This window comes from Brachyhypopomus gauderio, chromosome 12, assembly GCF_052324685.1.
Source record: "Brachyhypopomus gauderio isolate BG-103 chromosome 12, BGAUD_0.2, whole genome shotgun sequence".
Lineage (NCBI taxonomy): Eukaryota > Metazoa > Chordata > Actinopteri > Gymnotiformes > Hypopomidae > Brachyhypopomus > Brachyhypopomus gauderio.
The window spans coordinates 9,981,386-10,004,798 of record NC_135222.1 but is presented as its reverse complement, the minus strand read 5'-3'; the positions used below and the strand labels follow the sequence as shown (position 1 = coordinate 10,004,798).

Sequence of the window (23,413 nt, the reverse complement as noted above, 5' to 3'; positions counted from 1 at the left end):
TGGTGTGTAGAGGGTCTGCAAATCTTACTCATAACAGGCACCTTGCTCTCTAATCCCGAGCAGATCTACACGTAAGTACCTAAAGGGAAATCCAAAGAGAAGAGATGATAAACTAGCAAAGTCAAACCAGAAAGACATAAACGGGGAATATAATGCTCAGTATGGTTCATCACGAAAAGCTTAGGCAATGCTCCGCAACGTAGACGAAATGCAACAAAATCCCTAAATAGCTATCTAATGAGCTGCAGGTCGACTGGTACTCTGGGGAGTGAGAGCGGTGTCTGGATGGCTGGGCATGCTGGGTGTTGTAGTCTCCTGGGTTGTGAGGCGTGACAGTATGAGGGTTGAAGTGGAAGTGAAATTTGGAATGTACTGGCTGAAGTGGTTGTGATGGGTACAGGGCTTTTCATTTATTTACGTTTGCCACAACACATACCACATGCCACATCACTAGACAATGTGACAGTATAGATGATGCTGAACAGTCTTTTGTCAGAAACTAAAATTCTCAGAAGACCTGGCCAAGTTTTCAATATCTAGTAGTGTGAAAAGGGTAAGCACTATTTACAAATGAGATGTGTTTATGTATGAGGGAATTGCTTGGGTTGAAGGGTGACTGGAACAAATTGGTTACGCCTGACATAGTCACATATCTCGTCATTTTGCCCATTTATCTCCATTGCCTTTTCTACTTTATATTTATGACATCAGGTGTTAATCAACTTGATGAAGATTGCTTCCACACTGTTCTGTATGAAGATCAGTCAATTCTTAACAGTGGACTCATCATCACTGTGTTTGATGATGCATTTGACCTAGAGCCACTAACACCTAATCACGTTCTTCGGTCAAAGACAATTCTGATTCTTCCCCTTTGGAATCTTGCAAAGATCTGATTTTTGCCAGGTTTAGGTAGAAGCAAGCCCAACAGAACCTATTGTGGATAAGTTGGGTATGTGAGTGTCTGGCTACAAGGAATGACAATCCTTCCCCCTTCTGCATATCTCTCAAGTGCTTCACTGTCTCTATACCAAATTGGGTTACATAATGTGCAGAAGGCATCCACTTCCATGACTTGAGGCCTACACCAGGCAGGTTATTAATATCTTTTATTTTGCAGTTGGGTCTGTACTGAACTGTAGTTTTGAACATTTCCATAAGGGTCAACTAGTTGGCTTTCACAGAAACCTATTATCCATTAACCAGAAGAAAACACAAGAGTGCTCAGAGAACGACAGTAGTTCCCTCACTTGGCCGGAACTAAGAGGGTTCCCTCAAATAAAGATTAAATAAATTCATCAGTCCCTACCTAAATAATGACTTCTCTCACTACATTACAGACCCTAACCCTAGTGGTTTTCCACCAGAGACCTTATAGAAACAAACGTATGGGAATTATTCAGCCTTCTGTGTGGGCATGTGTGTGTAAAGTCATAATTATTTATATAGTGCTTTTTACAACACATTTTGTCACAAAGCAGTTTTACCAACACACAAGTCCAGATGTCTAATGAGCAAGCCAGTGGGGATTAGGAAGAAATCTTGGGAGGACCAAAACTCAATAGGGAACCCATCCTCCATTTAATTTCCATTTAACTTAATTTAATTTACACATAAAAAAATATTTTATATTTGCAATAAAACTGTCTTGCATTTTGTTGCATTTTTAGCACTGACCCTTGTTTCTGGCAGTTTATGCTCTAACCTAGTCCAAACAACTAAGGATACCTTTCTGAGTAGCCAACTAAAGCCCTTTTTTCAGTTCTCATTGTTTCTGAATTTTTTATATGTGGACAAACACAAGGCAGATAGATAAACAGGCAGATAAACACAAGCCACTGCCTAAATAGCCAAACAGAACTTTAATACTGCAGCTCATTTAACATCTAGCTACTGTTTATCCAAAAATGTGACATGTCCAGTCATTTTGTAATTCAGGCAAAACTGGATTTGTATTGTTTTAATTGTTTATTAAATGTACCAGCCTTTCCATACATACAGAACATATGCACGTGAAAAGGTGTCAAAATACTTTCTGGCTATCAAAGTTCTTTGATCTATCTTAAGTTGATCAGAATTCTTTGATCTTAAGTTGCACATTGCAGTTTTGTTACATGAACCCACTTTAAGGGATGTGTGTGTGTGTGTGTGTGTGTGTGTGTGTGTGTGTGTGTGTGTGTGTGTGTGTGTGTGTGTGTCCATGTCTAAATGCCCTCGTCTAATCCTCCCGTCTTCTGTTCTACCCCGAGCTTATAAGGGGTATGAGGTCATTGCCCAGGCAGGCGTATTTCATCAGAACACTCAGAGGCAAACATGAGACAGCTCTGTGCTGAATTAGAGTGACTCTTTGGCATGATATGCGGTCATCCTTGCCCAGGAAATTGCAATACCCAGAGAACAGGACTAGTATGTTCCATGCTCTTCATAACTTTATATGTGTTTATTACAAAATAATGTGATTTGAGTGCAAAATTTTGTTCTTTGTTATGATATAGAATGAAAAAGCCCTTTAATTTTTTTACTGCACTGTACTTATTATATATTCATATGTGGACCTTCTGGCAAAGGGTCATTATTCTAATGAAGTTTGAATTCAAAAGTAATAATAATACCTTTTTTGGATTTATTGATTTTTAAAATCAACTTTAAAATACATTTATTATATTAGTTCAACAGATATACTGTAGGTCATTCTAAAAATAGATCCTACTGACAGTAAATAAATGACCTCAAATATCTTTAGTACTGAAATTTTAGCTACTTTAGCCAAAACCAGATAATGTTTTTAATTAATGGATTTAAATTTTAATGAACAGATAAGTGGTTATGAATTGTGGTCGGTAGATCTTTGACTGATTGACAAGCAGGGTGTGAGAGGTTTGGTGGTTGAAACACGTTTTCACACCTGGAGAGCCCAGGTTCAGGATTGGGCATGGGTGTTGTCATAAGCTTGACAGTCACACTTATCAGAACTCTTAACAAAAATGGCCCATCCAAATAAAGTCTTACCAAGGTGATGTAATTGCTTGTATGCTTCACAGTGTATGCATGGTGTCTGTCTTCATTCTGCTCAATTTTTTATTGTAGTGGTTGACATTATTGACCCTAACATTAAATGAAGTGATGGGACTGGGACTGTTCTTGTGTCCCAGAAGCAGGTCATGCAGGTATGATACTGCCCTAAATATAGAAGCCAGTCTGATAATAAAAAAGACCTGTAGTGCAATCTGGCTCTGGGAACAGCAAATAATAAAAATGAAAATAATATATCTTGCATAATATATCTTACTTTTTATACTTTTTACTTTTTAGCTACATTTTGACTACAGTCTGGAAGACCTGGCCACGTTTTCAATATCTAGTAGTGTGAAAAGGGTAAGCACTATTTACAAATGAGATGTGTTTATGTATGAGGGAATTCCTTGGGTTGAAGGGTGACTGGAACAAATTGGTTACGCCTGACAAACTGGACTCTTAATCTTTCACATATGGTGCTGTAGTTGAATGAGGGATACTGATATTTCCAGACCGGAAGTGAAGCCTAGTTTTACAAATATGCCCACCAGCAATGAGCACCACCTGCTGTTGAAAATGTACAACATTGTTCAATTTGGTCCCTGCATGTGAGTCCACTTCCTCAAATGAGATTTCCATACAAAACTCTTATATTCAGACCAGTAATCTACACGATTAATGCTGAAAGCATATAAAAGGGTGGTGTGCCACCATCCTCTGTTTTATGACCACTGCCATTTTCCTAATATTATGCTACCACAGATATTAATCAGCATAATATCATTCTCCTTGCCGTGTTTTTAATAAAACATCCAACTAGATGATAGACAATTACATCTTAAAAAGACTTAATAAGACTATAAATTATGTAACAGAATTCAAGGGCTAGATTATTAGTTATTAGAATATGTCTTGCATTTAGATCACAGTTTTAGGTCATTTAGGCAAAGGTTTACTCTGACAACTCTGACAAACAAATGCATGATGTTACTATGTGTCAGCATAGCCTACACTCCTGTTTTATCTAAAAGTGATTAAGCAATAGAAATAGTTAAAAAAAATAGTTTAAAAGCAGATAAAACACAACATTTTGTGAATGAACATTCATAAATGAAACATGTTTACAGTTTAACTGAACAGATTGCAGTATTGTTATTCTAAGCACTTTTTTTTCTTTTTTCATTACTGTAGAAGATCAAAGATTGTCAGTGTCATGTCATTCTGTGTCACATTAGGTCATAGTGCATGTTGGTGGCACAGTGCTTTATACAGTACTTGGTCTATGTGCAGTAGTGCAATCTTTATACAATCAGTAATGCTATGTCTATTAAAATCATTTCAGTGTTGTCTCATTACTCTTGTGGTTCATGCAGCCAAACACTTGAAAAAACATCATGTGGTCAGGTGCCTTAATTTACAGGAGTGCCTTCACCCTGACACTTGTGGTCATATGAGGGAGGTTTCCATATTAAGCATTTAATGTGTTGGACAAAGTGCAATTAGTCTGAACTAAGGATTTAAAAACCTGATAAAACTGTCAGACTCTTTATATCTAGACGTAACTAATGTAGTGTTAGCAGTTCACCAAAAGGCAGTCCTGCTTTCTGCTTTTAATTGCTTAAGAAAATAATGCAGATAAACTTTAGATGAGAAGGATTCAGCCCATAAAAACGGTGTGCAGTTTCTAAAACCGTTATGGGAAATGCGATGTGCCCATGAGCTTATTTGTGGCTGTGCTATTATTAGTCTGTATGAACCACACGCTGCAGGCTGATTGGAAACAGCAGAGTATTTTGCCCTGCCACACTGGCCTGAACGCTCACCCAGCACAGAGGGGGAAGCCAGAGTTCCATTAGACACACTAGCCCTGCAGTAGCGCTAACACCCAGACCCAAACATGCTGGGATCACTGGGATTCTGCTGTCGGGTGAAGTGATGGAAGACTAAGGAAGCATCTGAGCAGTGGGACTGGTGTGAAGCACTTTTGTTTCAGCTGTTGCGTTTAAAGATGAACTCCCGAAGGCTGCTGAGTCGCTCCTTCTCAGAAGATGGAAGATCTGACAACCATAGGACCTCTGATAGGTCCCCAGGTGAAGGGAACGACAGCCTCAGGGACACTGTCCGACCAGAGAGCAGGTAGACCTGCTCTGGCAAACTATGTGATCTGAATACAGAGATGTTAAATATATATTTTCATGCCTGAATATGCTAATTACATTCCACTAGTTTGTTTATGTATTCATTGTCATGGTTTACTTGAAATTAAACATTTATTGTTTTTTCTGTTAGCTTTTTAAAAATATATATTTTGTACCCCAAAACATGATATGCCTTTGTTGTTGACAATTATGTAACCCTGTAATTATGCCATAAAAATGATGAACAATGCTTTTATTTCCAGGCCTATATAGAGATCATGTGACTAATCAAACAATGCTACTTCTACTACTACTCCACTTCCACTCTAATCTCCTACCAACTCTACAAGCATTGTCACATCAGACATAACCAGGCCAGATCCCATCAGAGATGGGCAGTGCCATTTCTGACATCACTACTCACGGCAGAATTGGTTCATGAATTCCCTTCATGACATCCCTTCATCAAAGACAAAAGAATGTTAGGGGATGAGATAAGTTTGGGATTCATGAAAGATTGAGGTTTTGAACCATTGCTGTTCTGAACTTGTGTGGCAGGCAGACATAGTCCTGAAGGTCTTCATCAATTAGTTTTCACATACAGACACTTCAAACTGCTTTATATAGTGCTGTTTCAAGTGCAAAATAGCACTAAATAATTCTGTTCCATGTTCCGTTCCAGGTGTATATTTGTTCAGCTCACATGCTGAGAGGCACATAATAATTTATGTAACGTTAAAGATTTCACTGCAGTTAATATTTCTGACATGGAGTGCTGTATTGCATTTGTCCACAATGCAAATGTTTTGATTATATTTGTTGCATTGAAAAAAGTATAATGTTTACATCCCATATTCCTAACCTACTCCCATCTATTCCTGTTAAACCTGTGTTAGCATAAATGAAGCATCAACTTAGGGTTGCGTGTGTGTTTGAATGTGCATATGTGTATGTGGCTATGGATGTATGTGTGATACCACAGTAGTAAATGTAGCTATACAAATAACTATTACATATCTGTATTTGTATCTTCAGGAACACTCTTTACAGTGTTTTGGCCCAGTTAACAGAGCTGACACAACCAATGTTTGAGACCACCTTAAAATCCAGAGCTGTGTCTGAAACCACCAATGTCAAGTTCAGCTGTGTGATCTCAGGTACTAACATCAACAAAATCTATGGATGTTAATGTGTGACTGAAAGTTTATGTTGTGTTCAGTTCCTACCTTCATAAGTTTTTTTGTGTTCACCTGCTCTTGTGTAGGGTATCCTGCTCCTGAGGTAACATGGTACAAAGATGATGTGCAACTAGACAAATATTGCAGCCTCCCTAAATATGAAATAATTAATGAAGACAAGACCCATTCACTTCGCATATACAAGTACGTTCTATTCTTACATTCTGTTTTATGTTTTGATTCTTAAGCATAAATGTAATGGTCTATATTAGTGATCAGTGATGGTCTTCTTGCCTTAGCTGTTCGTTGGAGGATGCTGCTATCTATCAGGTGTCAGCACGAAACAGTCAAGGAATTGTGTCTTGTTCAGGAGTACTGGAGGTTGGCACCATGAATGAGTACATGATTCACCAGAACTATTTTGCAAAACTCAAGCAGAAAGCAAAGAGTCTTCAACGCGGGCAAGAGGGCACCAGACGTCCTGACAAAGAAAACGTTCCAGAGGTCATGGAGACTGTGAAGGCTAGTAGCCCTGAGAGAGTGGTGAGGAAGCGCAGGTCACCCACAGATGCCAACGCCCCCCATCCTGCCTTCCCACCACAGCCAGAAGAGCTGCGAGATCATATGGAAACAAAAGAAACTACAAACGAGCTCCACACACCTCCGCAACCTTCAACAACTTCTGTTAGTGCAGTCACCCATGATGAAACATTCTCAAAAGGTGTAAAATGCAACAATGGGCAAGCAATTGTAGATCATAATATGATAAATGTGGCAAAATTAACTTCTAACAGAATGCCAGACAAGGAGCTTTTTGTCAACAACAAGAAGATCAAGATCTCAGCAGAGGGAGGAGAGAGGGGCAGCGAAGACAAACAGGTTGAAAGAGAGCTTGGAAGAAAGAAAGAGACTCAAAGAGGAAAAGACAGAAATCTTCCAAAGGCAACTATGTCACTGTTACCTTCTGAAGAGCAAATGGAGATTGATAGCAAAGTCAATCAGGCTAAAGCTATATCAGAGCTGAGGGGTACAATAAAAGAAGTCAAACCAGAACTAAGAAAATATGGATTTTCAGAGAAGAGGACAGAAATGGGCCCACCAAACAGAAGCAAGTCTACAACAAAGCCTCCTGCACCTCAGAAACAACCTATGGTGAAGATTTCCACAGTAACAAAAACCGAAACAACCACAAGGCCTATATGGCTTAAAAAACCTACCAGGGTAAAGAAGGAGAATACAGTTTCTGCTGTACCTTCTCATGCTCCTTCACACCTACCTGATGTTACACCACAAAGCAGGACAGTAAACCAGCCTCTGACAAACAAAGATCAGATAGATATAGAAGGAACGGGACCTTCTAGACCAGGTGATCCACTATCAAGTGAACCTGCAAGAGGTGACACAAGGCAGGCCAGCAGCAGAACACCCGTTGTTAGCAGGGAGTATATAGAAGCACCAGGGGGACTGAACTCTGGGCTTACTAAGGAACAGGCATTATTTGAGAATGTGATGATACAGCCTCAGACTGAAGGTAGGATTACCCTTGTCAAGGACACAAGTGGGAGGAATGTGTCTATACCATACACCACAAGCACGGTGAGTATTTCCATTCGGCCTTGCTGTGAGCTTATACCAGTCTGGCATTCCTGGTGTCAGTAAAATTCCATTTTCTAGGTATTAATAGTCATAAGCCTGTTATTGGATGTGATATATTTTTATCAGAAATAAACAGTGAATATAGCCATAACACATACAGTGTCCTTGAGAATGGCGTCACTCTGCCCTCAACATTGTGAAGAACCAGAGAATCATTATAACTGTTGTTATATGTGACAGCATGCTAAAGTTGTGCTGATGTTTAAGAAATGTCTTCACCAAAGCTGCAGTCCCATCTGAATTCCTTAAGCCTTTAAATATTCGCTCTGTATGGCCATGTTATGAGTTTTCCCAAGAGGAAAAATTATTAAGTGCAGACATGGAAAGTAATACACAAGCAGGTGGCTTTCCAAGCTAACAAAGTTAAATTTAATCTGTGATGTCACACATTTTGCAATATTTGATTTTAAATGTGTAACTATAGCGATAGAGAGGGATAGTGCTAAGGGTGGGCAATCTTGGTCCTGAGATGTGAAGTGACCATGAAAGATACAGAGTAAGTCCCAGTATTCTTAGGTATGTATCCATATGCTCAACATTTTAGAAAATCACTTGTTGAGCCTTCTTACCAAGTTTTAGATGAATATGATCTGAACTGTGAACTAAGTATACATCCAAAGACCAATTTCCTAACACTGCATGTGCAGTGTTAGTGACAGCCCCAAATAAAATGTGCTAGGGTTATGGTTAGAGCTATTTCAAGCCTTGATTAACTGGATCAGGGGTGTTAGTTTAGTGTTATAAATCAACTCTACAGAGTAGAGTACAAAATCACCAGACTCAGAGTAGTGTAAAAAACCCACTCACAGAGTGTTGAACTGTGTTCAAAGAATGATTGTTGACACATTTTTGGTGTCATAATGTTTTCAGGCTGCAACAGATCACATGCCTGTTCACATGGAAACAGCTCCTTGTGACAACTCCCCACCCTACCACAGGGAGACCAGCAGAGAGTTGAAACCTCAGCTATCTAATGAGGTCACAGACGATAATACTGGGAAACCTTCCGCCTATAAGCACATCAAAAACAATAAACACAGGCAGAACGTGGTGCAGCTGCCTATCGGATCTGAGAAGGGCAGCACACACCCAGGCACAGACCATCGTCAGAAAGTCCAGGAACTCTCCATGCAGGTTGATAAAATCCCCCCAGGACAGAGTTCACACACACAGCAAGGCCAAGCTATATCAGTTATGGATACTTCTGAACCTGACGCAAAAAAGAAGGATCAGAAACTTGGAAGCCGAAAGACTGAAGAACGAAACAAACAAATCCTAAACAAATCCACATTGCCAGCGGCAGACGCGTTAACAAAGTCTCAGCAGCATGAGGCTGATGTCTGTGTGACTCAAATTGCCAATAATGAAGCTATAATTGTTAATACAAGAAAGGAAACAGAAGATACATTTAAAATCAAAGAACACCTGGTACCAAATGTTTTTGATGCCTGTCAGGTCACTGTTGCAGAGTCACAACTGCATAATACCTCAAATGTGTTAAACCCAGGAACTCTGCAGTTACAAACCCCAGAATCATCTCCGCACTCCAGTCAGTCGGAACAGCCTACGGACATCCAAGAGTGCAAGAAAACATCAGCGCCCCCCATTCCTGCAGTAGACAAGAACGAAAGAGCAGCACCTGGCAACCGCTCTTGGGAATATGAGGAGAAGTTGTTAGTGGAAAATGACTTTGAAAAAACTGGCAACGAAGCTTGTTTCCCTCCCGTGTCCCCAGCACCTGCTGGCAAACCCCCCAAACCAGGAGCCTTGGCTTCCTCCAAACTCCTCTCCGCATGCTTAGAAACACTCATCCCTATGATTTATGTGACCGATATGGACAGTGCTCAGGAGAATGATAGTGCAGATGCAACAACACATACAAGTCCTGACTTTAAAAATAGAAATAAAAGTGCTGAATCTAGTGTTGCAAATGGCTCCTTCACTACCAACGAAGAAACCAACAGTATATTCAATCAAACAGGAGAAATTGGTAAACAGACAGATACAGTGATCACAGATAGCGCTCCTCTGACTGCAAAAACCCTGCCAGTCATGGTCAGTGCACCATTGAACTTAAACCTCTCTGAAGCTAATGGAGCCTATGAAGGGGACGAAAAAAGAACGAAAGACTCTTTTACCGCACCAAGTTCTCAAAGTGCCGACACAGCTGGTTCTGGGCCAGTAACAGATAACAATACACCAAGCTTTGCTGACGGCAGCACAACGACAAAACTAACAGGCACAGCTGAAACCACAAATATCACATCATTAGTGATGCAAAATTTTACTCGACTGAATTTGGGCAGTGAATGTCCCGCCAGTTCACAGGAATCAAACCATGTGACTCCACCTGCACCAGACGCTGCCTGTTTAACTCACTACCTAAAGGAAGCTGCCCTGGAACTGGAAGACGAGAGTGACACAGCACCAAAGTCAGGAGAACACGTGGGGACGGAGGAAACCGTGGCCGCCCCTCAGAAGAACACCTCCACTCAGGCTAAAGGAGGAGAAAGCAATGAGCAAGTGGCAGGAGATACAGAGGTAAAGAAGGAGGCACCGCAAAGGGGCACGCTTTCTCCACAGCAGGGCCTTAGCACTCTGCAAGCCCAATCACCAACAGAGAGGATTTCCTCTGAGCTTATCCATCAGGATCAGGAACCTGTAAAAGGCTCAGAGCAGAGGCCTGAGAACCTAAATGCAAGTGACTGGGCTGAATCAGCAGCAACAGACAAACAAAACCAGCTGAAAGGTAAAGTCACGCAAAGTCAAACAGTAAGTATTTTTAGCACAGCCGTTCAGGATGGACATTTGCGGGCCTGTGGTTCATTGGTTCTGCTTGTGTGACTGTAAGTGTGCGTCACGTCTAGACCGGCCTCTTGCATGAATTGCAACGTGTCTCTCACTTTCCTGCAGCTCCACAGGTAATCAGTAAGATCCGACAAGAGACGTGCGATGCCTCTAGAAACATGAAACTCTGGTGCCAGTTTTTCAATGTGCTGAGTGATTCCACTCTCACATGGTATAAGGATGATGTGGAAATTGCAGAAATGAAGAGAAGGTATGCCATGACATAAACATGGTGTTTGAGCGACCTCTTGTGGTATGAGAATATTAAAACACATAACGTGAAATATCTGTGATATGGTGTGCAGTGTAATAATTCCCAGGCAGATATTGTTACAGGAAGGAGCTAATATAGTGCAGGAGTACTAGTACTAGTATTGTGGGGTTATTATTGTTTTGTAACTTGGCCTATATTTTCTGTTTTAGTGCAGGTGATGAGAGTCAGGTGTCCTTGGCTGTTGTGCAGATGTCTGAAAGAGACTGTGGGCTTTATAGGTGTACCATCACTAATGAATATGGCACAGATTTCACAGATTACCTTCTCGCCACTGAGAGTAATTCACTGAACTTAATAGTTTTTTGTCTTTCACACTTCAGATTTGGATAGCTTTTCTTATTCTTCCTTTTCTGTTTCATCCTCAGGTATTTCTAGTCTGGTCCTGCGAAAAACTTCTGCTGAAGGTACAAGGATCAAAGAATCAAAGCACCTTAAGCGTTTTTCCTTCTTTTCTGAGTCAGTGCTCATCACGCAATACTCTCCTACCTGTCTCTGCCCCACCCCTGTGCCTGTCTTCCACAGTGGGGGAGGAGGTTGAGATGACTGCTCTGCTCTTTGGTAAAGGTCTGCCCGACACAGGTTACTGGAGCAATACGTTCTTCGGCCGCATATTGAGAGAGGAGACACAGCTTGGGATGGGTTGTGAACACAAAACCAGCCGGTCTAAGGTGATCTATGGGCTGGATCCAGTGTTCGATTCAGGAAGTTCATGTCTCATAAAGGTTCGGAGCCCTATAGCATACAGAGGACGAGAGGACATCAGTCTGGCAGAAAGAAATATCCAAATGACAAAGCAGGTGAGGTGGGCATGAGTATGTCAGCTGATCCCTTATATCTGATGGATGTTGATCATGTTATGAATGTTCAACATATGTTCCCATATGTTCCCATAGGAATGTTCCACATAAAATAATTGTGTCTGCCTTTCAATTTTACAGGCCTGTAAGATTCAAAACCTCTCAAGAGAGTACTGCAAGGTCTTTTCTGCCCAGACAAGACTTATAGAGAATTTTGGCCCTGAACTTGAGTGAGTAGATTTATATTTGTAAATTCTAACTATAAATCAGACTACATAAGAGGAAGCAAAACAGCATGCAAAATTGATATAAGATCTAGCTGTTCACTCTCAGCACAGATACAAAACATATCCATCTACTCTTAAGATGACAATAACCAATGACAATAGATATGGAACTATTAGCCTTAATATGTGTTTTTACATGTCTGTGTCTGTGTGAATTTGTCAGGGTTTTGCCTCTGTATTTTATTTACCGGCCAGCAAGCAGCGTCCCTTATGCCACAGCAGAGGTGGAGCTTAATGGTGTCTATCTTCGCTACTGTGGCCTGGATCAGGTGGGGTCACTGGTAATAAGGGAAAGGTCAGAGGTAGCACAGAAATGTTCCTGCTTCCAGCACTGGATTTATCAGCACTCCAATGGCAACCTGCTGATCACCAGGCTCGAGGGTAAAATGAAAGGATGTTTTTATTCTTTCATAAAATCCACTTTTCATAAAATAACTTTTTCATGTTTTTCATTAAAGGTATTGATACTATAATGACAAACATTGGAGTATCAGTAAAATGTGAAGGGTGAGCATGCTTTACAATACTTTACAATACTGTACAATACTTTTCAATACTTTAGTAAGCTTTATAATGCCTGAGTCCCACTATTCATAATCAAAATTAGGATTCACAATACTATGCATGCAAAGAGTCTACAAATCTGTAATCATGATTATTTATTTATTTTTGTAGGTATCAGGGCTTCCCCTGCAAGCCTAATTCTTTGGTTTTTGAAAGCTTCCAATCTCAACATCAGTGTAATTATTTCTGTGGCCTCCTGGGCCTCAGGCCTCTCAAAGTCACACAAAAACTCCGGGCCACGTTCCAATACAAGGGTTCCCACAGCCCCCAGGTTCCCCGCCGGACAGACAGTGCCCAGAGCCCCCAGACCCAGCGCAAGACCTTTCACACGCAAAGGTGACTCCCGACTCTCAGTTATTTACAATGAAAGTAAACCATTTCCAGTCCCATTCAGAATATATATTATCAGAATGCATAATGTAAGGTGCTTTGAAAAAAAAAAGATTCAACTCTCTTAGAAATCATCAGATTAAATAGAATTCCTGCGGAAGCTCTATATTTTACACAGATGAAATATAAAATGATAGATATCACCATCACAAGGACATACTTGGTTTAGATTTGGTCTCTATGTATAAAGCATTAATACTATCCAAGTATTATAATATAATATATAATAATAATAATATAATATAATATAATACTATACTCATTAGTGAACAGTGAGTGGTCAGTTATGAGGACATGGACCTATTATACTGACACTGCCTAGAAAACACAACACCTGAGCAGGAAGGGGAGTTGTGGGGGAATCCACAGAGAGGCCAGCAATCACTTTGAAGGAGTTGTTGTGGCTGGAATAAAGGTCAACAGTCACCAGTCAAAAGCTCTAAATTCAACTGAACTGTATGGAAGGGTGGCATTAAAGAAGAGACACCTTTTAGAAACAAAAAAAAAAACATGTTAGAAAATATCTAGAGTTTGCCAGAGAACACTAGAGTGACCGAGCTAAATAATCTGTGAGGTTTTATGATGAGATGGATGGATGGATGGATGGATGGATGGATGGATGGATGGATGGATGGATAGATGGATGGTTGGTGCTAAAACCTGAAGAATGGTAGAAGCTTCATTTTTCAGCAGTACAATGATCCATGCATAAGGCCAAAGAAAAAAACTGGGGGTTGAACAACAAAGGTAAATTCTCTACTGGTCAAGTCAAAGTCTACAAGTTGACTCTCAATCCAATTGTGTGGCACTCAATCTGTGGCACTATTTGAAAATTAAGTTCACAAGCATATTCCTAACACAATGAACAATGAATGTTTATATCTATGTTTATTTGCACTTCTAGGTATCAGTTTTAATTATTGTTGTTTAAGTATGTGCCTATGTTTATTTGCAATACTAGGTAATGACATTGATTCCTATAGTTTAGTAGTAGTCTAGGTCAAGGGTTTCTTGGGTTCTGACCTACGGTATTCTGATCTACAGTACTATCTAGGAGGCATTATGTGAACAGATGGAGAAGAACTTTGTAAGTCACTCTGGATGCGTCTCCTAAATGCCCAAAATGTAAATGTAAACAATCTGGAGCAAATCTTTGATGAAGAATTGGAGATAACCACTCCTAAACAGTATTCAAAGCTGGTAGAAACATACCCCAACACATCTAAAGTTGTTCAACAAAATATTTTGCTAAGTACTACTCTTAGGGAATTCAATCTTATAAGCAGCTTATTTTCAGTTTTTAATATTTTAAAAGATCCGCTGACAAATAATAATAATTTACTTCAAGAGCATGTTGGTTTGCAATAAAAATACTGGCTGTAACAATTTGTGTGTCATTTGTAATCCAGATGAATCTGATTAATCAGATGATTTTTAAAGGGGTTGATTACTTGCAAGGCACTGCAACTTATTTTACAATGATTGATTTGATAGGCTTTAATTCTGAATGTACTTTTTTTTAAACAATGTTGGTTCTTGATGGATTTTGTGCACTTTTCTTTCTCGAAGATAACAGTTCTGAGTCTGAGAAGGGAATCTAAGACTATCCCTCCAAGAAGGATATCTTCAGATCCTTAAGAGGTCTTGATCCTTGCTTATGGACAGCTGGCCATTTCTTTTTCAAAAGCTGGTGTTTAGTGGTCCATGAGTCATTTTTGTGTGTCTAGAGGAACCATCTCAAGATCCATAGAACAGGCACTAGAACAGAGAATAAGTTACAGTGCATCCTGTTATGTGGCCTTTTGTCCTTGCAAGTAAACTAATCCTGCAGCATGAATCTCTTGTACACTAATTACACTTAAAGCTTTATGTGGTCAAGACCCTTTATTTTAGTGATGAGAGTGTGATGAGAGTAATTAGTTCCAAAGTTTCATGCTTGCGAATACCAAGCACTTAAATTTCTAATTAACCTTCGTCCTTAAAGGGGAGGTTCACCCTTAAAGTGGTGATGCACTGTTCAGCCGTCCAGTGGTTACTGCATGGGAGAAATGGCAGGACAGGAACAAATGGCACTAACTGCCCATATGCTGTTTCATGACACAATTGAATGATGGTCTAACACCCCTCTTCACACTGATCCAGGATCAGGTATAAAACTATGGCTATCATAGCTATTAATGACTACCATGGGGTTTTAAAGGGAAATGAGGGTTTTAAAGTGGAATTTTGAAGATCCACAGAACTCAAATTTGGGTGGATCTGTGAGCTCATCAGAGTTGCACATATGTTTCCACAGCTTGCAGTTTCATGCAGTTGCTTTCATATATTGAGCTTGTTCATATCAACTTACAGCTGAGTGTAAAATTTCTACATATCAAAGCAAATGACTTATTAAAAGATAAAGTTTAGCCTCTTGACCCTGACTATCAGGGCCACACCTGAGTCTGTTTCCCCTTAGTAATGCTGCGACATTACTAAGCATCCCATGAGTAGTACAAATAAGTTGTATACAGAGGTGTCAATTCCATCAGAAAGTAAAAGTCCTCACCAGTATTTTGCTCAGGCTTCCTGGATTGTGTTGATTTCACTAATTTTACCTGGACTGCACCAATTAGAAAATCTAGCAAGCTTGAGCAAAATCCTGGTGAGGACTTTTACTTTCTGAACCTGGAATTGACACCTCTGGTCGTATACAGGAATAGTACACAAGAATGGTACACAAGAGTAGTACACAGGATTCAGAGCTGAGGAGTCCAAACCTTATCTGTTTTGAACATGTCTCAGTTATATGTCTTAAAAGAAGCAGGTCACAGAAAGCTGGAGGACTATACACACTAACCCTTCACCAAGAGCAAGGGATTGATTTGTGTATTAGCCAGGCTCAGCACCATTACTGTAAATAATAAAGCAGGTTGTGTTTAAAGCTGAAACGAAATAGTTGTGAATTATTGCATAGAAACGCTGGTGTTAATGTGACAAATTAACAACAGTCACCTTACATTGAAAGAGAGCAGATGCTGACAAATGATTTGCAATAGAATGGTCTTGAAGGTATCACGATGGAGGAACCCAACACAAGTCTCAAAAAGAATATAAAGAAGAATATGTGTTCCTTCAAATCTGTCATATGAAATGATGTTTCTGGATGCAGACAAGCTGACATGAATGGGGGATGTGTGGACCTGCGGTGTGTATTTTAGACTCTGATGCTTCTTCTTGTTGTGTAATTTAAAGACATGCACTATGAAACATCTTCTATGAATAAATTATGCTCATGTTAAGCACAAGTTAGTTTAATTCACGTACCCTAAATGTGAAGCATTTCATAAATACGTATGCAAAAACGGTACAAATAAAAACAGTACTAATAAAAAGTACAGATTGTATTAGTTTGAAAAAACAAAAAATGACTAATTCAATATGATGAATGGTCAATGGCAGATAGTGGCTTGTTCAGAGCTTTAAAGTGGTACTTCATATGTCTGTGAGCAATGATACATGTATATAGAGAACATTTTACAGATACTTTATAATAAAAAAAAACTAAACCAGCTGCTAATTCTTAGTCATGTTTGAAAAACATTTTTTCCCCATTCCAGATTCCTAATTCAAAACTTTATTGAAATGTGTTTTCCGGTGCTGTGCCACCACATCCCAGTTCCATTTACACTGTATCTAACACATTCAGCAAATGTTGTTTTTTGATTGAATGTTTCTCACAGAAAACCTGTACACTACAGTGTGGCTGTGTCATGCCTGAGCCAGTAAGAACGTGTTTGTGATTATTTTTCTTATTGAATCGACTATGGTCCAGGCTGATGGTGCTGACAGTAGTCTCTATGTTGCAACATTTGAATAAAATGCTCAGTACAACACATACATATATGTTGCAGTGAGAAAACAATGTATGACAATGAACTCACTAATTTCTATCTGAGTGAGTCCAGGAGTGTCAGTACGTTTGTCTTTGTTAGTGTAGACTGAGATTGGTCATCATGTCGTCAAAAACATCATGACTGGTCTGCTGTGGGCAAATTGCAGTGAATAGATTATATTGAAGAATATTTGGAGAACTAAAAAAAAATGAAATATTCCTGAACCCAGACAAGCCTTGCCTTGAATGTGCAGCGAACATCATACATTAACATACTTTCACATATCCAACAGAACTGCTTTAATAAAACCAAATTTTTTTTTTTTTGTAACATCAGTGAAATGAATTCATATGAATTCAAGTCTGAACTTTGCAAATGTCCCGCTCAAGAGCTCTTAATTAGCATTTCCATGTGAATTATTGCTAAATCACATCTTGATAAAGTAAATGAAGAGAATAATGAGAAGATTTAGCTGCTTAAGGCTGGTTAGTTAATAGGACACACATCTGAACAGAGAACTGAGAGAGAAGAACAGTGCGATTTGAAACATTAGTGCTTAAAACATTTGAGTCATCGGAACAGAACTGCAAGACACAATGTTTATAAAGAAGGAAAAAAAATCTACATTTCCAGTTCATTCAAATGTCAGCGATGCACAAATAACAAACAACCCCCCCAACAAAAAAGGATCAAAAAAATTAAGGAGGACTCAAGGATATACAGGTCAAACGTCACTGTTTGTATAGTGGTGATCATAATGACTCTAAGAATGTGATTTGGCCTTAAACATGCAGAATGCATGGGAGGCTGTGGATTCTCCCTAAATGCCACTGTACTGTTGGCATTTCAGCAACTTTTATCTCCTCGCCACAAAAAGTCAGAGGCAGCCAGTGTGTCTGTGGTGTCAATGCCGAACTGTCACCAGCACAATAATCTGGCAAGCAGACCACATGTATGCCACAGGAAGCAGTGACATTCTGATAGCAGTCTTGCAGCCTTCACAAGAGCAAAGGCTAAATAATGAGATAAAATACCTCTGGGCTAATTGTATTCTATTTGAAAGGCAAATGTTCTCTGTTTAACAATTGTTTAACACTTTAATGCTCTGGGTTTAACTATTTACTGTGTCTTGTTCTCTTCAGAACCAGGACTTGTAAGCCCTTCATGTATTTTTGCAGGAGAACAGTGAGCTTCATATTTGCTCCTGTGCCTCTTCTTTGTAATGTTTATCTGCATTTTAGCTGCTTTTAGCACCCGTTTTCTTAAGGGTGGAGCTTTGTGCAAATAAATTTTACAGCACTCTATGCAAAATGACCCCTTACCACTGCATTTGAACTACTGAAGTTCTGAAACATCAGTACTGAAATGCAATGAAAACATTTATTAAGCCATTACTAAACTCTCAGCGTCTGTCCACCAGCAGACCTTCCTAAGACTCAGTGAATGACACAACGAGGGCAAAAGATCTGATGATGTTTGTTTTCATGGTGAGTCACTATGGATCTAGTGCAGTGAATGTCTCTATTGATGTGACTGAAGCCATGAACCGATATCAGCAATGAGGTTCACTCCTTTTTCTCCAGAGGACCAGGTGCTAATCCAGTTGGTTGGCCTTCTTCACCAGCTAAATATCAAATGTGTTTATCTGTGATTCTGACAGACCTAAATTCCTCAATGGTACATATTTGCTAAAGAATTAAACTGTCCTTTGTCTCAGGTGAAATGAGAGATGTGAGGTTATGTCATTTCAGTACTCTAAACAAAATATGTTCAGTGTACTGACTGGTCTCTGCAATTTGACATTTCATGATGATAAATTTCTGTGTATAAATAGGGAGACGTTACCCATCGCATTATGCAGATGATTACCTCCTGATATTCCATAGGAATATCCAGGTGGGCTCTTTAATTGTGGTTTATTTAACTCAATATTATATTCTTATAAAAGCTTTTTTTCTGTCTTTTTAAGCATGTCATTGTAATGAAGGGACAGCTATCACTATTTTCTTCTGAGTGTTTTCCTTAAAGTTGCTGTCAGTTTAATTCCATGTGATTAAAGCTCTATTTATTATTAGTATAGTTATGCAATGGAATAAGCATTTATCAATGTTATATTCTCTCTCACAATGTAAACTCAGTGCAGCGTCACTGGTGAGTGACCACAGGCAAGATGAGGGTGGTTTAGTCATATGTTTGAGCCGCCTTATTCTGAACAAGAGCCTGTTCCACTGGAAAAGACACCACTGTAAAACCTGTAATTGACAAAAAGCATATCCAAATGTTATATGTTTTCACTCAGTTGTAAAGAAACTGAATTATATGCAGGAAAGTGGCCATTTCGTGTGAGAGGCTTCACAGTGTTTTTTAATAAAAAATAAAGCAAACTATAGGATATTGATGATTTAATGTGTATCTCCAAGCAGAATATTTAAATCCCCATGTGCATGATCCCCTGGGCTAATAGTCTGCCAGAATGCAGGCGGAAGGAGCACTACAGTGTCTCAGACTGGGCCTTTGGCAGACCCGGTATTACACTCATCAATGTTAGTCCCATCCAACTCATATTCAACAGAAAAAAATGTAAACCTCTTAACAGAAAAGACTATAATCACCTTTCTCTGCCAGTCTATTGAGCATTACTCTCAAACACTGAAGATAATAGTTAAAAGACGATCATTAAAATGAGCAGACGGTGTTTCAGGAAGCAGAAAATCTAATGAAGGAACAGTTGTCTTCTGCTGGACAGATTTTAAATGTAGCAGTAACTAGATCAAATCCAACCCTCATCCAACGCTCATCCCAGGCAGAACTCTCCAATCTCAAAGGGTCCCCAGTGAACCCTACAATGGTGTTTGTATACCTGCATGTCTCCTCACCACAGCGTTCTGTGTTAAGGTGCTCTTCCGTCTTGGGTATTCTGTGCTCTATACAACTTTGACATCGATCTTCGCTGTGTAACTGACCTACTTTTTAATGTCACTGTTCTTTAAAAGCATATATCAGTGTTTATTTTTGGGGGGGGGGGGGGATTCACACAAATGTCATTACTGTTATCAGAGCATGTTGAATAGCCTTGTTTTGTATGCTGTGACAGAAATCGCCATAAACGTTTGTGGCACTGATTAGTGCCTCTCAATTTCAGGTAAGTGCAAACAGGTGTGAAGGGAAACAGAGATGAGTGGGGCAGCAGACATGACTCATACAGCATTTTAGTTTAACATGTGCATGTTACTTCATAGTTTGTGTTAGTTTATCACCATCTCCAGGAAATTTGAAAGCCTGATTTATGATAAGAATGATTGTCAATAAGGCAATGTTTATTCACCATGGTGAGTCCAGGGGTAATGTAGCAATTTAGGATTTGTTTGGATTAGTCCTTTTGTCTAAAATCAAATGTTGCTGTTATCCTGATATCTAGACCACACATTCAGTCAGTGATGTTAGGTCTCAGATGACAATTAAAAAGCAAAACTACCAGATACTCAAGACACAAAAGGAGTTTTTATGTTAAGACTGGTTGTTATTCCAGTCTTAAGTAAGAGGTCATGTTGCATACAGACTAACACATTTTAAATTAATGACATGCTCTAGGTGTTATACACTGTGAGGCTGCATGGACAGATGCATTAAAATCCAAGTTTGTTCAAATTTAAGACATTTTTTGAAATCGACAGAAACATTTTTTTTATATTAACACTCTTACTCAACATTTCAAAGTTTACTGACCTTTTTTGGTGACGAGAAAGGGTTTGTGGGTTGAGAAAAGGTTGAAGCAGCATTTCTAACACAATGTTTGTGTGCTTTAGCAAATTCTTCAAACCAAATGAAATAACCATGCTCCTCCCACTCGCAAGCACATCATGTTTCCAAATCTGGTGCTAACAATCACGTCTGAGTGTCTGAGCACTAATTAGAGACGGTTTATCACATTTTCAGCTTGACTGACTGATGAATCATGGATGACCAGTGTTCTCACTCATTAGACACTGCTTAAATGTTGAAATGGCAGGGGTGACGGTCAGGACAGCGTGGGGTCTTCTAGTTCTTGGCCGATGTTAGCACTTAGTTCTTTTAAGGGTGTGAAAAGGTCTAGCTGTCTTCACCTTCACTAGGGTTATTCACAGAGGAGCAGAGAGACAGACCACAAGAAGAATGTACGAATACTCGCACTTGATTTAAATATTTTACTCCATTACAATTAATGGGGATCTGTTTTTTTTTTGGTTGTTTTCTATTTGTTTAAAGGTAATGAAACTTTCATAAATTTATTCATATTTGTGTAACAAGTTACACATGGTAAATTCTCGCATCATGTTTCGTCATTAGGCAGAACGTGGGAGATTGCGACGTGGGGTGCTGTCCATGGTTCTGATTTGTGTACGACCATGAAACCATCTGGCTGTTGTTTTACTGAAATCATCGTGGGGAGATGGGGTGGGGGCGGGGGTTGCCCGAGATGGGTCAATATGCGCGCGAAATGACTGACCATTCTGCGCAAGAATGGAACGCAGCCCAACCCACTGCCACTGGGATATAAAGAGGTTGCGCGTTTGAAACGTTAACATTTGAGAACCGATATCGTCCATATTCTATTGTACCTAAAGGAAATTATTATTATTATTATTATTATTATTATTATTATTATTATTATTATTATTATTATTTTGAATTTGAATAGTTTAGAAATGTCGAGTTTTACTTTACACAGCTTTACACAGTTTGGATTCTTCGCCTATCTTGTGTTTTTTTCCTATATTTCAATCACATCTTCAGTCAGCCTCGATTTGACTGAACTGAGGAACAAAGTAGCGAAGATCAAAGTCAATCCGAGGGGAAACCTATGGGCCACAGGTGAGCTTCGAATTCAACACAAAATGTGCGTCTCAAACTCTAATACCAATCCTGTTGTGACTCATGAAAATGCCATAGCCTGTTCTAATGGTAAAGATCACATTAGAATAGTAAAATTAGCATTACATATTTTTACATAGTTTATTTATGCACCGAACGGACAAAAGTTTCGAGAGTTCGCCGTCGACCCTGGTACAGGATATAGATTTTTCGGTGTACCCCGCGTGCACCTTCTGCACGCGCTACCGAAAAGTCTTCTGTCTTTCAGGTCACTTCATGGGGAAGAAGAGCGTGGTGGACAGCGCGTTCTCGCCCCCCCACGATGATAATATGAGTGCCTTCGAAGTCGCCCTGAATCCACAAAAGGTAGAACCTGATGATCTTTATCAAGAGGTCCTAAAAATAGCGCTACAGGCGCGTCTTGACTCAGAGGAAAGCCGCGCTAAAAATCCGGTAAGGACTAACAAATGCTTTTTACACAAATTATTATATTTACACATAACAACGTTCTTACATGCCTTGTATGTGTTTTCTAATTGTGAAATGTATAACCTTCTGATTGTTGCGAAAAATGTTTCCCTTGTGAATGTGTAAATAACATTAAGATTATCCCATGTGAATCTGTAATGTAAACAATAAAGTAAGGTTTCTTGAGAACAAGAAGACAAATTTTGAGAAGATGGTTCTTCCATGATTTACTGGCATATCTGCAGTCGTTTGCCTTTGACACTGGAATAGTAAATGTAGGCAATATATTTGCTGCACGACTTCCATTGCTTAAGTTCAAATTTGTTATTAACCGGAAATGATATTTTAGGAGACTACATTATTGATGAAGATTTTAGAGAGCTACATCCAAGGCGTCAGAAAGTGATGGTGATCACACTTGGGCCTCTCAGAGACAAACCACTCTCTCCTGACATCTTCAGATATCCTCAGTTACATGCACAGATGTCCCTTGATTGTAATTTGTTTGTTAAGTCCAATTAGAAGTCTTCAAATTATATGAACGAAATTGGTTGTTATTGTAAATTTGATTTTCTGATAATGTGCAGCATTTTATTGTTTCTATGTAGCAGTTTGTATTTAATAAACACAAATATTAGCAAAATGTAAATGTGTGTGTGCAAGGTTGTAAATGCTGAAGCTGATTAGACTTTCTAACTGATATATATATATATATATATATATATATATATATATATATATATATATATATATATATATGCATGCACAAAAAACCACCTCTCTGTCTCTCTCTCTCTCTCTCTCTCTCTCTCACACACACACACACACACACACACACACACACACACACACACACTTTCTCTCACACACAGACACTTTTTGTCTACTTATCACCAAAATGAAAAGATCATTGGGTTATACATCCCAACATTCCAACTGCAACTCTTGTGCATTCTCAGACCCATAATAATGTGTTTGTGTGTGGGCACTAACTAGACAGTTAGCCAGTGGTGTTTCAAGAGCTTTTTTTTCCACATAGCAGAACATGTTACATTATATATTAGTCCACAGCT

The 23,413-nt window shown here is 39.2% G+C and overlaps 2 protein-coding genes across 4 annotated transcripts; both read left to right on the top strand.

Annotated features, from left to right (window-relative positions):
* Nucleotides 1-4,804: 4,804 nt before the first annotated feature.
* On the top strand, nucleotides 4,805-16,948 carry alpk3b (alpha-kinase 3b). Of its 3 annotated transcripts, XM_077023056.1 has the most exons (14): nucleotides 4,805-5,151; nucleotides 6,189-6,310; nucleotides 6,418-6,535; nucleotides 6,631-7,927; nucleotides 8,858-10,736; nucleotides 10,901-11,045; nucleotides 11,258-11,385; nucleotides 11,474-11,512; nucleotides 11,631-11,905; nucleotides 12,047-12,135; nucleotides 12,356-12,573; nucleotides 12,651-12,699; nucleotides 12,868-13,092; nucleotides 14,716-16,948. In XM_077023056.1, the coding sequence occupies exons 1-14, from the start codon at nucleotides 5,024-5,026 to the stop codon at nucleotides 14,717-14,719; spliced, it is 4,716 nt and encodes a 1,571-aa protein (XP_076879171.1). In that variant the 5' UTR covers nucleotides 4,805-5,023; the 3' UTR covers nucleotides 14,720-16,948. The 3 variants fall into 3 exon arrangements, with proteins under 3 accessions (XP_076879171.1, XP_076879170.1, XP_076879172.1); XM_077023055.1 differs by lacking the exon at nucleotides 14,716-16,948 and having other exon boundaries at nucleotides 12,868-13,695; XM_077023057.1 differs by lacking the exons at nucleotides 12,651-12,699; nucleotides 12,868-13,092; nucleotides 14,716-16,948 and having other exon boundaries at nucleotides 12,388-12,567.
* A 4,698-nt stretch (nucleotides 16,949-21,646) lies between these two features.
* On the top strand, nucleotides 21,647-22,973 carry nmbb (neuromedin Bb). The gene is made up of 3 exons (XM_077024181.1): nucleotides 21,647-21,872; nucleotides 22,141-22,325; nucleotides 22,690-22,973. The coding sequence occupies exons 1-3, from the start codon at nucleotides 21,707-21,709 to the stop codon at nucleotides 22,744-22,746; spliced, it is 408 nt and encodes a 135-aa protein (XP_076880296.1). The 5' UTR covers nucleotides 21,647-21,706; the 3' UTR covers nucleotides 22,747-22,973.
* Nucleotides 22,974-23,413: the final 440 nt, after the last annotated feature.